The 15,958-nt window shown below is 46.4% G+C and overlaps 1 protein-coding gene across 2 annotated transcripts in view; it reads left to right on the forward strand.

The window, feature by feature from the left end:
- The first annotated feature begins 1,737 nt into the window (after nt 1–1,737).
- IFFO2 (intermediate filament family orphan 2) overlaps nt 1,738–15,958 on the forward strand; it is a 41,143-nt gene continuing 26,922 nt past the window's right edge. The window contains exon 1 of one of the 2 annotated variants that reach the window (XM_071798502.1): nt 1,738–2,612. In XM_071798502.1, coding sequence (XP_071654603.1) covers nt 1,987–2,612 — 626 coding nt within the window. In that variant the 5' untranslated portion in view covers nt 1,738–1,986. The remainder of the gene's footprint in view (nt 2,613–15,958) is intronic. The other variant, XM_065855119.2, reaches the window with a different exon arrangement.

A 15,958-nucleotide genomic window follows, 5' to 3' on the forward strand; every position in this document is an offset into this window, starting at 1 on the left:
AAACTGAGGCCAAAGTGTTGCTGTGCTCGGTGAGAGATAATCTTGTCAGGTATTTCTTTGAGTCACCCTTCTAATAAAGCTCCTCCACCCAGTACTTTTCTTTCTTTTTGCAGGAGGTGCTGGGAAAACAGAGGCTTGTAACACATTAACAGAGCCCTTTGAAGCGCCTTTGGTTACGGTGCCGAGCGCGACTCGCGGGTGCTGATGGATTTTCAGCAGGTGGATGCTGCTGCCCATGGTGTTCAATATCAATAAATATTACCTAGCAAAACACCGTATTGTATTTGAAAAGCTGTTTGAGCGAATAGCATTACTAGAGCTTTACACCAGCATTACTGAGAGTTTTCCGTACGTCGCTTGCTCGTGAAGCATCGTTCTGATCTGTGGCAGCGCAATGGAGTAATCACATAATTCAATTAAACAATATCCTTTGATTGCCGAGTGGCTCAGAGGTCCAGGAGCAGTAGTTGGGAAATGCTTATTTAATAACTTAATTATTGTAATATCAGCGTTATTTAGCACTTGGGCAAGACTCTGCATTCAGATAATAAAATTCACCCCTTATAATTTAATCTTATCAATTAGGTGACTTCCCCAAGAAACAAAAGCAGTGATAGGGGCGGGGAGCGTTTCACGGGGCAGAGCGACACTTACTCAATTATTTTACATCAGCCAATTAATCTGGGGGCTGGCTGAGGGATCAGAAGCGCTGTTGGACCCGCTAACCCCCCAAAAATAAGGGCAAGTGTAGAGTCTTGCATCTGGGCAGGAACAACCCCAGGTTCCAGTGTAAGTTGGGGAATGACCTATTAGAGAGCAGCGTAGGGGAAAGGGACCTGGGGGTCCCGGTGGACAGCAGGGTGACCATGAGCCAGCACTGGGCCCTTGTGGCCAGGAAGCCAATGGCACCTGGGGTGGGTTAGAAGGGGGTGGTCAGTAGGTCAGAGAGGTTCTCCTGCCCCTCTGCTCTGCCCTGGGGAGACCACACCTGGAATATTGTGTCCAGTTGTGGCCCCTCAGCTCCAGAAGGACAGGGAACTGCTGGAGAGAGTCCAGCGCAGCCACCAAGATGCTGAAGGGAGTGGAGCATCTCCCGTGTGAGGAAAGGCTGAGGGAGCTGGGGCTCTGGAGCTGGAGGAGACTGAGGGGTGACCACATTAATGTTTACAGATATCTAAAGGGTGAGTGTCAGGAGGATGGAGCCAGGCTCTTCTCCGTGACAACCAGTGACAGGACAAGGGGCAATGGGTGCAAACTGGAACACAGGAGGTTCCACTGAAAGAGGAGAAGCAACTTGTTGGGGATGAGGGTGGCAGAGCCTGGCCCAGGCTGCCCAGGGAGGTTGTGGAGTCTCCTTCTCTGCAGACATTCAAACCCGCCTGGACCCCTTCCTGTGGAACCTCAGCTGGGTGTTCCTGCTCCATGGGGGGATTGCACTGGATGAGCTTTCCACGGCCCTTCAACCCCTGACACTCTGGGATTCTGTGATAATCACCGCCCGCCCCCCATGCTGAGGCCTCGCTAGGAACACGTGGAGGACATGGGGCACCGCGGGGGCGTGGCTTGAGGGAGGGGGCGGGGAGTGGGGCGTGGTTACGTGAAGAGGCGTGGCCATGGGGGCTCGGCGAAGGCTGGGAAGGGGCGTGGTTTGGCGGCGGGGTGGGGCCTGGCGGCGGGGCGGGGCCTGGCGGCAGCGCTGCCCGCAGCCGGGGGCGCGGTGAGGCGGAGCAGGGCCCGCCCCGCCCCGCCGGCAGCTCAGTGCCCGGGCAGTGGCGGCGGCAGCCGCAGGAGCGTGTGGCGGTGGCGGTTACCGGCATCGCTCCCTCTTTCTCCCCTCAGCCCCTCTCAGCGCGCGCCCCGGCGGCCCTTAGCGGCTCGCGCGGTGCCCAACGGCCACTCCGCCTCAGCCGCGGCGACCGTTAAACCGCCGCTTCCGGCCGCCTTCACCCCTCACTTCACCTCAGGGGCTGAGGCGGCCGCCGGGCGATGAACTCGCTGCTCTTCGGGGAGATGGCCCGGGCCTTCTCCCCCGGCGCCGCGGCCGCGTCCTGCCCGCTGGGCCCCGGCGGTGGCGGCGGCCCCGGCAGCCCGGTAGCGGCGGCGGGGGGCCCGCCGGTAACGGCGGCGCTTCGTAACGACCTGGGCTCCAACATCCACCTGCTGAAGGGGCTGAACGTGCGGTTCCGCTGCTTCCTGGCCAAGGTCCACGAGCTGGAGCGGCGCAACCGGCTGCTGGAGAAGCAGCTGGCGGCCCAGCAGAGCGAACGCGACCGCCGCCTGCGCTACAAGACCTTCTCCCGGGACCAGGCCGTGCAGACGGACGGCGGGATCCCCACCCCGCTGCTGCTGCAGCCGCCGGGCCCCGGCCACGGCTCGGCCGCCGCTCCCCTGGCCTCGCCGCCCCACTACAGCCGCTTACCGGGCACCATCTGGAGCTACACCCAGGTGCGACGCACCGGAGGCGGCGGCTTGGAGACGGTGCAGGGGCCCGGGGTCTCCTGGATCCATCCGGACGGCGTCGGGGTGCAGATCGACACCATCACCCCCGAGATCCGCGCCCTCTACAACGTGTTGGCCAAAGTCAAGCGGGAGCGGGATGAGTACAAGAGAAAGTGAGCGGCTGGGGGGGGGCGATGAGCTGCGGGAATTGGGGGGGGGATGCGGGCTGATTGCTCCTGCAGTGCGGGGAAACGGGCTGGGCCTTCCTTGGGGTGTATGGAGGATTTGGGGGACATGGGGACAGGCCTTCCCCTGCCCCACGGCCCCCTCCCTGGGGAGGACGCTCCCAGGGGTTTGGGGAAGCATTTGCACCTCAGCTTGGTACCCCAAAAAATTGTGGGGTCCTTCCCTGGGAACCTGAAGAGCCTTGATCTTAACAAGGAGCATTGTCAGCTTGACTTGAAAAAACAACCCAAAAAATTAAAAAAAAAATCTCTTTTTGGCGGAGGGAAATAATCTGTTATTAATATTGAATCGCATTGTTACTCCTAAATTTAGCTCGCCTTCATTTTTCTGGACTAATCACTCTGGTAGTCGGTTTTGTGTGCCAGCTCTCTGAAATTAGCTCAGTGCTGCAATATTTGGGTTGCAAATACTGCAGGGGAAGGTTTGTGCTCCAAGATGTTCATTGGAATTACTCAAAACAAAAGCCCTCACGCCAGCCTTGGTAAACCCTGCTAATCTGCAGGTTTCTCTCAGCCTCTTGGGAAGCCCTGGGGTTTTTCACGGGTGTTTTCATCCCCCGTGATGGAGAGCGTTGGCTTTGCTGTATTCGCCTGCTCGGTGTGGCTGTGGCGGAGATGGAGGCCAGAGGAGAGGGGAGGGAAAAAAGGTAGTTGGGATTCTGCAGGAGATTCCTGCATTGTCTGACGAGCCGCTTGTCCTTCGGGGCTGGCGTGGGCGCTCCCGTTACAGAATTTTGTCATCTTTAGCCTTAAAATGCGTTTCCTTCTTTCCCAGCCTTGTGTATTTTTTTTCTCTGCGGAATAAATTTAATCCCCTTTTATTTTCTCCTGAGGCAGCCGGCGTTTCTCGGCTCTGTGGCCTGTGAAGCGTAGCTGAATTTCTTCTGTCCAGGGTAACAGGACTGCAGTGTGCTTTTCCCATACCTCTAGTTCTAACAGACCTCTTCTTGTGAATTAACTCTGTTTAGAGAGGTTTTCTAGGCCGGCATATGCTTAATTTCTGGCCTATTAACTAAAGCGCTGTCTACTTTCAGTGCATCTTAAAGCCTGCATGCCTCGGTTGCTCTGTGCTTTGTGGCTGGAACACCTATTGAATCTGAGTGGAAAAAGCTATTTGCCTGTTTTTTCAGTCTCGAATAGTGGCTGTCATCGTGGCACCGGGTTGTTTGTGTTTTTGTGGTGGGTACCAAGGAGATGGGAGTAGGAAGTTGCGCTTGGTGGTGGCTTGGTGAAGGATGATGTGTGTTGGGTGTTGGTTATTTCACCAAAAACTGGGGATGCTTCTCCTTTTTTAATGGATATGTGATATATTTATTTGTTTCTTGGGGAAGACGAGGCTTGTGGGCCATTTAAGTTCAGTCTTTCCACTGTTGTATAGTTGATTCTGTCTGTTCTACTTCCACTTGATTGTGTACAGCAAATTTTCAGCCCAGAGTCTCTATTGAGATGTGACTGCTGGCACATGGGGTTGCATAAACCAGATAAATTCTATGGAGTGAAGACAACCACAGATCTGATTCTCACCACCCTTCCTGCTCTTGAAACAGGTTTTTCTCCTGATGTTTGAAAATAAAATTTGATTAATACATATCAACACATATCACATTAGCATTATATCCGCGGTGTGTCTTTTCTGGTCCGTCCATTACTATGTAACTGGACTGATCATTCCACTCTTGTGTGACCTTCACTGATCAGATGGGCATCACAACGTGAAGCTCTTTTGGGGCAGTTTGGCTTTTTCATTTGTGGTCATGAGTGCACTTTTGCACGCTTACAGAGTAATACTGTTGTAAATGTAATTCTGGCGGTCAGAGTAGATTAGTCAATTCGATTTCATTATCACGAGCTAATGGGGTGTTGCAGTGTTTGGTAGCAATCTTTACAGGATTGCTGACAATGTTTTCTTGTTTGTTTTTCTTGCAGGGAAGGGATTCTCTGTCCTGGCATGTTTGTGTGTATGTATGTGTATATAAATACGTACTTTGGGTGTACCTTATCTTGTTGTGAACCCTTTGATGATTGAGTTTTATTTAGGGAAATGAGCTCCAAGTGGAAAATGAGCCTCGTGCCGTCTCCTCACGGTGCTGTTGGGACCTGCAGAAAGTTAAGTGCGTGCACAAGTTTCCAAGGCAGCCATGGGATCTTGCAAAGATGGGTGCGTGTTTATCACCAGGGCGGTGGTGGGTCTGCGAAACTGCACCGCTCCGTGTCGCAGAGATCTCGGTGTCGGAAACACCGCGTTCGCAAGGTGCGTTTGGGTGGTTTTATGCACTCTTGTTGTTTCATGGCAAGAAAATAACCATTTTGTGTAACTGGAGAACCAGCAGAGCACGGCAGCCTTTTTGAAGCCATCAGGCCTTGTAGCCTGAGCAGTAAGTCATCAACTCCATGGTTTCTTTTCCTTTCCAGGATGACCACTTGATTAAGGAGGTCACAGCCAGCAAATGCTTCATGGTTGAACTATTTGGCTAGCAGGAAAACACCAGGCAGATGATGACATGGCCCAGTCAGTGAGTGCTGCTCGAGAGTATTCTTCATTTCAAAGGCATATGGCTCATACGTGATGTGTCTGTTGTTGATGAATGCACAGACTCATTGATGTCATACTGGTGAAGTGAAGAATGCCATGGTGGAATTCAGAGGTGAAGGAATTCCTTTTGTTTCCTCCCTTTTAAAGGCAGCTTTACTGCTGCTCTTAAAAACTGCACTGGAAGATCATCTAAGATGTTCTTTCCAATGAAATTCTGTCTGTGCAATTTGTGGAATTACCAGTGGCTTCATTTCAGGAAAATGTGTAAAACTCCTTTGTCTCAGCTCGTCAAATGTATTTTTTCTTGGACCATCCTAACACAAAAAACTGCTGTGGAGTTCTGGAGTCTAAAAATCCTGGAGCGCAGAGTCAGTAGAGCACCTAGATCGTATTTTACCCACGGTTTTGTTTGTATCTGAAGTACAAATGGGGAAATATCCCCCTGAGGAACCCAGCAGAATATTTCAGACCAGAATTGTTTGGTTTTTGTTTTCCCCCATATCGTGGTATTTTACACAAATGGTATATAAATGTGAATCTTTTTCTACTTAGCGTGTTGTCTTAATCTTATATTTTTTTAGTAACAATCACGATTTTACGCTGTGGATTATGACTTTGGCTGTGGGAGTTACCAACTGGAGGAGATTTATAGGGAACAGGAACTTAAAATTAATTTTTCTTCTTTTTTTCCAAACTATGGTAGCTTTTAGAAGAGCGTCTGGCCATGGATCAGATTCCAAATCCTTTATAACTTTTTATCAGGTATTACCCTTTTAACAAGAAAAAAGTGAAATTGTCCACTTTCTAGCTCCATAAATAATGTGTTCAAGAGATAGTTATTTAAAAATGGAGGCGTCAGATTTTGGACATTGAAACGCATGGGTGAAGTGTCTTTTTTGTCTAGATAGGACAAAACTAAATAGGCGAAGCACAGTAGATTTTGAGGTGAGATTAACCAGTTGTGGGTTTTTAAACAACCAGTGTCTGAATGCTGGATCTCCCCATCCCTCCAGCCACCGGTAACCAGCCTCCCGGGTTGAATTGCAGGGGCCTGTGCGTCGCTGCCATCTGTTTGGGTTACTTAGAGACAAAATGCTCTTTCCGAGGATCTCCCCTGAAGATGTAAGCGCATCTCTGTGTGCCATGACAATCCAAATGCTGCTGCGTGTGGCCGCCGAGCCTGCTGACTCGGTGAAAACCCGCCGCAGTCATTCCCCGTTCGGCCTCTGCTTGTTTTCCTCCTTGTAGCTGCAAGAAGGCTGCTGATGTATCTATGGAGAGCGTTAGTCTGAACACTTGACCAGATTTGTACATTATGGTTTCAAAATTGGTCTTAATTGGTGCCGATATTGAGTCTGCCAGATGTTAGCCGGCTTCTCCAGCGGAGACTTAACTGTTACTAAGGGTTGAACTGGAAATAATTGTTTTACCTCAGGATGGTATTTCGTTTGGAAGATTAATAAAGTCCACTTGAAAAAGAGATTATCTTAAATTTGCTGCAGCTGGAAAGGACAAAGATTATCATTGTCGAAGGCGACGCGCGTCAAAACGAGCTGGATCTCGTTTTTTTAAAGAAGGGAACTTAATAAAAATGTGCTTAAGATAAGCCCTGGAGGAATGTCTGAAAACTTTTAAAGCTAAAATATCAGTGGTAACAAGATGCAAATGTTACGCATAGACCCAATAAAAAACAAATAATTTTTTGATCCCTATGGAAGAATGTAACCAGCATGTGAGACTTTGTCCATGTTTCAATTGGTTACAGAGCTGGTAATAATGCAGGCTCTGTGTAAAGCCACATATATATTTTTAACTTTGGTATTTCTGCTTTTCTTTTTGTTCTAAAGGGGTCGTTATGTTTCAGTGTGGCTTTCCACTGAAATTTAGTGCTCCTTTCTCCCCCAAAGCGGTTATGCAGCCATTAGAAATTTTTGGACACCCCTTATGAGATGTGGGGTTTGATGTTAAATGCTCCGTCTGGTGAAACCTGATACTGAGTCTTGAAAAGAGTTTTATACTTGCACTGGGAGGACGTGGATTTTCCCTGTGAAGATCGGATAAAATTGTCTAACGTGAGAACACTTGGCTATATAACAAAACTATACATCCCTTAGAACTGTTGCTTGGAAAGCTGTGCAAATTAGGCTCTACAAGAAGAATATTTGTTTGGGTGTCAGACATTTTTCTTTCAATGATGCCATCTTTGCTTTTCAAATGCTGCTGCCAAGACATGCGTTTATGATATACATGAATATCTGGAGCACGCTACTGAATCTCCAATTTATTTGCTTTTTTTCCCCCTGGTATGACTAGAAACTGGAACTTGTGGGTTGTAGTAATGTGGGAGAAGGTTTGGGAAGAGGGGAGGATATTTCCCTTTGATCCTGCTTTTAAACTGTGGGATTAGGGCTGTACTTGTTAAATATTTGAGTAGATAAGTCTGTGTGTGTCTTTCTTAAAGTGACTTGTAACGGGAGCAGCCAGGGAGGGCTACAATACGTTGTGACTGATTGGAAATAGCTGTCTTAGCTGCGCCAGTTAACTGTTTATACTGAATTTTATCTTTGGCTGTTAGCTCTGAATGCTAATTAACATAATGAACTTGCAGATGAACTAGGTTGGATGTGGAGAGAAAAATCCCCACGTTGTGTTGTGGTAAGAGTTTCAGAGAAACTTGGGCCAGGACCCGGGCCGCGTTCTTCAAAGAGCAGCTTCCTCTGGTGTGAGAGAACCACAGGCCTTTCTGTGTACATCTTGAACTTTACCTTTTGATTCCTCCTGTGACTCATGGTGGGAAGCATCGTACTTTCTGAAAGCAAAAAGAAACAGACTTTCAAAGCTCAGCTTAAATGTTGAGTAGATCTGGGAGCAAAACCCCCCAAGCATCTCTGATCTTAAACCCAAATAATCTCTGGAGACCCTTGCAATTGAGGGCTGAGGTGAAAACAAACACAGAAACAAGTTATTTCTAGCTCTTTGTCATCTCTTTTGTGGCATTGACGCTGTTTGAGCGCTGGGCTCGGAGCTAAAGAAAGCACTGAACCCACGTACGGCTCCACAGCTGCTGCTTTGTGGTTGAAGGTTTGGTAGTGATGCTCTGCCAGGTCTCATCTGGGCTTCCTGCATATTCTTTGCTGTGACTACATTTGTTATGGTTTTTTAGCTCTGCTAGAAATATTCACAGGATGTTGCTCTTTACGCTTTAAGTCTCCATCTTAATGTTTAAGACCAACCTTTTAGTTTGTGGAAGAAAGGAAAAGATTTCTTCCAGTTTGGCCTTTTAAAAACCTCACAGTACGTATCTGTGCACTATTGAGTCTCACTGAAGCTCTTCTGCAGCCTTGTGACCTTGCTGAACTAAAAATTATCTTGTTTCCAGAACCCTGAACTGATCAGTAATAAATGGTAATAAAAGGTGATAAATGGTTATAAACGGGCCAGGACTAATTTTGCTTGGTAAACAAGGCACAGGGAAATCTTATAGTGCACGGCTGTGCTTTAAAAGAGTTTTCAGATTCCTTTCTGCTGCCCCACCATACATGTGGCTTCTAGATGGTATTTGCTACATTTTACTGTCTCCAGTTATGGTTTTTATTACCCTGGTCTTGTTTTTTGCAAGTTTCTACATGTGTACCTCCCACCTTTGCATCTGAAGAGAAGTAACATGTCTCTGCTTAATCATATATTTAGAACAGGGGGAAAAACAAGACCATTGTAGTATGGGGATAGCTTGGACGTGCTGATAGATCACTGAATTTCAACTATATCGTTCAAATGTGTTGGTTTGGGATTAGATGTGAATGGCTGTAGCCAGTGACCTAGAGGAGTTGTCATTTGGGAGAGTGGGATTGGTTGGTGGTGCCAAAGAACTAAGTGATGTATGTGGTGTTTCATAACCCTGGCTGTCAGCTCCTCTAGAAGCAATTTTCACCTGATCTTTCCATTTCGGAGTGGGCTTGAAGGAAAATGAGGGGATATAACAATACGTGGGTTGCCTGGGTTGTGCCAAATTTGTGAAAACGTCAGAACGATTTGGTGACTTTTTCCAATGCTGTTGCAGAAAGTGGCAACCGGGAGGCAACTTTTACCGTGATTGGATCAACAGGATGCTTGCTTCCAAAAGCCTTTTAAAAAATGAAATTAGCGTTGTTTAAAATACTAAAAAAAGTGTTTGGGAATCCCTCTTCTGCTTTTTGCCGGGAATGGTGTTGATCCATGTGCAAAAATGACATGAGCTCTGCCTCTGGATCTGCTTCAATAGCAAGAGCATCGAGAGAGCTGGGAGAGAATGGTGCCCTGCGCCCATTAACGATGAGTCCCGCTTATTAATGCCCCAAGAACATGGGCTGGTTACATTGTTTCTGTGTGAAAGTGAATCACGGATGATGCATTTCTCCAGCCTTTTGTTCCAGCATTTCCACTCTCCAGCTCATCTACACGTGACTTGATGCTTACGGAGCTCAATTTGGAAGCGTTCTGCCCCACTCCATGTATCCTGCTGCCCCAAAACGTTGTTAACTTGAATCCCCTTCCAAGTAGATGTTGGGACTGAACCTAGACACGTCTGCTTTCTATGTTGTGGCTTCAAAAATCAGCCCACTGCTGCCTCTTGGAGCTTTTTCTAGAGAAATGTTCAGTTCTCCCTTTTTTGGCTGTTTCTGTTTGGAAACCACCAACATGTGTTGCTTCACAGAAGGGTTTCAGTTGTGTTGATCGAATGTGTGACTCACATTGCTACTCTTTGCAGTGGGGCTCCGAATATAATGTCCAATCAGATGCTGATTTCAGTGGATTTCTTCTGAATTTGCACTGAAATGCAGTCAAAAACAAAACGTGACTTTAGAGCCTGAGCATCCGTTCCATGTAACTGTATAAATCTCTTGGTGCTGTGCACAAGCCAAATGTTTTGATTTCCCAGCCTTGAATGGTTTCACAAATCTGAACAGAAATTACAAAGTGAAGAGGTAAGCTTCTCTATTGCACAGTTATGGGTACACAGGTGTGCGGCTGCATTTCAAACCCGGGTTGCTTTGAAATGTGAGGGAGTTGTATATAAGCAGAGATCAACACCGATTGAAAGACATGACAGCTCACGGACCCTGTATGAAAAAGAGGGGGAATTAACCTTGTCCTCTTTATGTGGGCAAGAAAACTCATTAATTTACAATGGCTCATAACACAGAGAGCAGGGGTGTTGAAGGAAGTGAGGATTGGATCCCCCTTTACCATTAAATGCAGGAGATGTGTTTGGTCCATGCACTGACTCATGCTGGAATTAGAGATCAAAGGGATCCTGGCTCAGGATTAATTCCAAATCACTGCTTTCAATGGGAAATGTATTCTGTCTCTGGATTCCTACAGGTAAAATTTGTCTACGTGTCTCTGATGGGAGAAAATAGAACTATGTCATTTTTTTAAAATGAAGCTTTCTCTGTTACAGAGAACAGAATTCAATTCAGCAGGCCCATGTCGGTTCAATCATAGCAGCCAGTCCTGACAAATCAAATCTAGGTAACAAAAATTCTAAGTATTAGTCTAATTTTATATAGTTCTGTAGAATGGCATGGATGTGTTAATATTGAATCATAATGGGAATATTTTAAGGGTTCAACAAGCTCTTGTCACTAAAACTACTACAAGAAAATTCCCCCTTACATGTACCCAAATAAAAATAAAATAAAAACCTTTATTTCCCCCTCTAACCTTTTCAGTAAATCACTGGCCATATGATGAAGAATTAGCCAGTTTGGATTCTTCTACTGAATTTTTTTCCCCAAATGGTTATACCAGAATCACCTCACTTTTGACTGTTTTTGTCATCCCTGCAGTTTTGAAACCCCTTTTCCTTTTTATTTCCTTTAAAGAAAGGGAGAAAACCAATCCAAAGCACTTAAGAACTCCTTAATACCCTGGAAAAATGTTTTTCCACTAATCTGTATTCTTAAGCAGAGCGCAGAATGCCGGCTGCCAGTGGGAGACCAGCTTGCTTGTTAAAAGGGACAAAGTGACCCTGGGAATGAAGTCCCACTTGCCGAGGTGCTGTGCAGCCTTGTATCCTATCGGGAATGGCTGTGGGATGTGAGGAAGGTCATTTGGTGATCACTGTCCCTGCACACGGCAAGCTCCTGGTGGCAACTTGTGATGAAGCTGCAAATAAACCCATTTTCCTTTGTAGCTTCTCTTCCCCTTTTGGGCATTGAATGCTTCTATCCATTTATATGCAACGCAGTCACAGTCTTCCCTGTTTCAGCAGCTGGAAGGAATGATTTACTATCTTTTCTACTTATTATTTTATATAGGGGATTGTAGGAGCATCATGATCATCAGTATGGCAATGGGTGCTGTGAGTGAGTTGGCCATACACTGAATTAATGTCATTTTGCTGCTGCCCTGAAAAAGATGTCAGCCTGTTTTCAAATGTGTACCCCATTGTGGTCTTTCTCCTATCACATCCCCAGTGAGGTACAACTCTAGACCCATAGGCAGGGATTGTTCCCCTTGAGCTCGCGTGGGCTTGGATTTAGGTGAGGTTTGGGTCCGTGACTCAGCCGAATTCTCCTGTAATTGCAGGGCAGAGGAGTGAGGTCACTGTCTGTCACTGGTCCCTCTCACTGGCCTTTTGCCTTAAAACAGAGTTTATACTGGAACTCCTGTCCATCTTTTCCCTTCCATAAATAGCACAGAGTTGCTGCTGCTAGTAGTTCGTACCCCCCCGATGAGAATTCGCAGTGTTTCAGGCTGCCTGAAAATTTTAAGTGTCTTTTTTCATTCTTTGCCTGTGAAGTCAAGTCCTAAACAATTCTCTTATTGGGAATTCATGCAGCTGAGACAGCAAAAACAACTATTCTGTTTGTGTGCATTTAAGACTCATCTGCCTTTGTACCGATATTTTAAAATGCCTAATCTTGTATTTTATATCCTCCTAGCTGTCGTCTTTATTAATTCGCTTCCATCTAAATGGCATAGTATTGTTGTTTAATGGTAATTCTGTAAAGGCTAGTCACCATAATTAACTAGAAATACTAAACTATATTAATCTGCCCATTGTACTAGAAGTGATTAAAGCAGCTTAACCAGGGTGAGTTTTCTTCCATTTCTTGTGAGGGGTACTGTGTATTTCCTCACGTGTCACAGCAGCCTTTGAAAAGCAGTTTATTTCTTACCCTTTGTCAATATGCGTGTTCTTAGAATCCTGACACTGGACATAAAAGCTACACCGAAGTATATTTACCTTTACAAAGGTAATAAAACTCTAAACATGTAGATAAGATAAAGGACACACAGGAGCGCTATTGGGAGGATTTGCGGTGTACTCGGTGTGTATCCCACCTGCCTCCTGAAAGCAGATAAGCTTTATCTCATTTCAATAAACAGTTTCCTTGATCTGTACTAGGTTCAGTAAAAGTATGTAGTGTTGGGGCAGAGATTAAGATGACTCCCAGCTCTTGGTTTTGCGACTGGTTCTTAAAGGATGTGGGGGAACGGGAGGGCAGCTGGAGATAAACCTGAAGACAAGGTAAGGAGACCAGTGAGCTTTTTGACTGCAACTTGCAATTATTTGTGGCATTTCAGGCTGAAGAACTGCAGAAATGAATGAAAATGTTGTGGTAATACATTCTGGCAGGGTGGCTGGTTCCTTTCCACAGAAGAGTAATCCCAATCTGCTATCGCTCGGCCTTATCAAAGCCTTTCGGAATTAGAGATAGCAGCAGGGTGGTTACACTACCAGTGAAGGGAATGGCCAGAGATAGCATTTTCTCAGGAAAACAGAAAGTCAGATGAAGACCATTTATGAGAGAGGCTGTTAAAATACCAGTGTTTTGAACTTAGTACAGGTAACATCCTAACAGCTAAGCTTAGCTAGTTGTACATCTAATTACACACTTTGGTATTGCTTTACAAAAATGGAGCAGTTTTTCCCCAAAATGGATGATTTGCCTGAATACTGAGATGAGAGAAGATGGGAACATCTGTTCAAAAGAAGGTGGTGTTTATGTGTTAGAGGATTGCAGTAGGTGTTGAAAATGGTGCTATGATCGCTCTGTGCCGTGGCAGTGACGTATTTCTTTTTCCTTTAAGGTCACCAAATGCAACACATGCTCAAAACATCCAGGTTTTCCTCTTCATAGCAGGTTGCCGTGAAGTCATAAGGTAGTTTTGAAAAGAAATAATCTTCACCCTACATGGGAAAAATGCCCTGTAGTTCAAAGCCTGCTAGGTTACGTCTTAGAGCCGTGATGTAAGAATCTTCCATGTAGTCATGTGCAGCGGCTGAGATAATGCACTTATTTTAACTTGGCAGGCTCCAAGAGGACATTCATGAAAGCTTTCATTAGGTGTTTATAGAAAATAGAAAGGAAATTCATGCCACAGAAGTTTGCCTGGACTTTCTGACAGCTTAGCGTTAGATCTTATTATGGCTTTAAATCTCTTGTGTAACTACTCGGCTCCTCAGCTGCCAGACTCTTGGCAAGGTGTCCGCGTTCTGCTGAGTCCTCAGCAGCAGTAGGAGGTGAGAAATTACAAGTGAAACGTCCATAAAAATACAAATGTATTTTTAAAATGGTGATGATACATTAGAGCACGCTTCCGTGACATCTCCAAGTTGCTGCGAGGCTGGGAAGATACAGAATTATACTCCTTTGTTACACTAAGCGTTCTTGGCTACAAGTAGGTTTATTATATGCCTTATTTGCTTTCCTTTTGTTATTCATTTTCCTTCTGCCCAAAGCCCTCCTCCATACTAACACCTTTATCAGCTCTTGAAGTGTCGCCTGTGTTTTGGGGATGAAAAAAATAGGAAAGAAAACTGAGAATTTTATGTTACTTTTTCTAAAATTAATGTGCTAAAGTGTAGGCAAAGGACTAAGAGTTTGAAATCAGTGTACTAGAGAGAAGCAGGATGTGAACCCCCTGCCTAGAAACCGCAGGATATCAAGGTCAGATCAGTAATTAAATTTTTAGCCCGAAGGACAGGAGTTGAAAGTCATGTTTGGGGGTAGGCTGCAGAAAGCTTTAATTTATTACAAATATTTGCTTAACACTACCTAATGTGCAGTTTACAATGGCATGAGTTGCTTTCTGAAGTGCTCATGTTAGTAGTCTCACGTCTTAGCAAACTATTAAAGCTGTATTGAAGGCTTGGAATAAGATGATTTTCACAGAATCCCAGAATGTCAGGGGTTGAAGGGCCCTGGAAAGCTCATCCAGTGCAATCCCCCATGGAGCAGGAACACCCAGCTGAGGTTCCACAGGAAGGGGTCCAGGCGGGTTTGAATGTCTGCAGAGAAGGAGACTCCACAGCCTCCCTGGGCAGCCTGGGCCAGGCTCTGCCACCCTCACCAGGAACAAGTTTCTTCTCAAATTTAAGTGGAACCTTTTGTGTTCCAGTTTGAACCCATTACCCCTTGTCCTATCATTGGTTGTCACCCAGAAGAGCCTGGCTCCATCCTCCTGACACTCACCCTTTAGATATCTGTAAACATGAATGAGTCCCCCCTCAGTCTCCTCTTGTCCAGCTCCAGAGCCCCAGCTCCCTCAGCCTTTCCTCACACGGGAGATGCTCCACTCCCTCCAGCATCTTGGTGGCTGCGCTGGACTCTCTCCAGCAGTTCCCTGTCCTTCTGGAGCTGAGGGGCCACAACTGGACACAATATTCCAGGTGTGGTCTCCCCAGGGCAGAGCAGAGGGGCAGGAGAACCTCTCTGACCTACTGACCACCCCCTGCTAACCCACCCCAGGTACCACTGGCCTTCCTGGCCACAAGGGCCCAGTGCTGGCTCGTGGTCATGAGCCTTTCCACCTTTCTGCACAGGTGGCTCGTGTGACGAGCTTTGAGGACACAGACACACCTGTCACAGCTCCTGTGACGCTGCCGCTGCCCAACTGAAATGCTGGAGACTGAGGAACAGGGCAACTCCTTATCTTTGAGCTCCTTTTACCAGCTGCATAGTAGAAAGGGATGAAGAATTGAGATCTGAGAACGCGTGTTCTGGCTGGTGCTGCGGCCTTTGCCCTGTGTCAGCCGGGGCACCTGGGAGACCCTTGAACTCAAGGCCCCATCCTGGCTTTCCTCATCTCTCTGCAGCACCTGCGGCTTCGTGTGCCCCGCTCCTCTGGATGATTTTACTTCTTTTCTTGAAGCCAGTGAAAATTTAGATTCTGGGACAGGCATGCTAGTGCCTATCTTCTGCTGTTTAAACATATTTGATTAAATTAAGAGCATTAAGCAATTGTTAAGTTTCCCTAAACAATGGATGGATTTTTCTGTCATTATTACATGAGTCAGTTCTAATAATCCCTTCTCATTGTGCAGTTTTGTTGCTGAAACCAAGCGCTGGTGTCTTGTCGGTAACTCCCTTATAAACAACCCGACTTCCAATTTGCAGAAGGCATTTTTCTCGCTCCGTTCTCTTCTCCCGCAGCCTGTATTTATTTCAGTAACGATGCGAACGGCGGGGATGAGCCGTCCAAAGGAATCACATGGCTTTACTGGGACACGGGGATAATAGCGTGTTGTGTTCCACAGCTCGGGGCCTCCCAGAGCTCCTTTTGACCTTTTCCGTGCAGGACACCGCAATTCTACAAGTTTCTCACATTAACACTTGTACCAGGCTATTTCTGTATGTTGACCGAAAGAATTTGAGATGATGAATAGTCTATGCAATAATTGCAACGTGATTTAAAAGGCACTGGATGGGCTACTGTTTCCTGCCCTGCTATTGAAGGGTTAGCCAAAAAA

Source organism: Patagioenas fasciata, chromosome 23 (genome assembly GCF_037038585.1).
Source record: "Patagioenas fasciata isolate bPatFas1 chromosome 23, bPatFas1.hap1, whole genome shotgun sequence".
NCBI lineage: Eukaryota > Metazoa > Chordata > Aves > Columbiformes > Columbidae > Patagioenas > Patagioenas fasciata.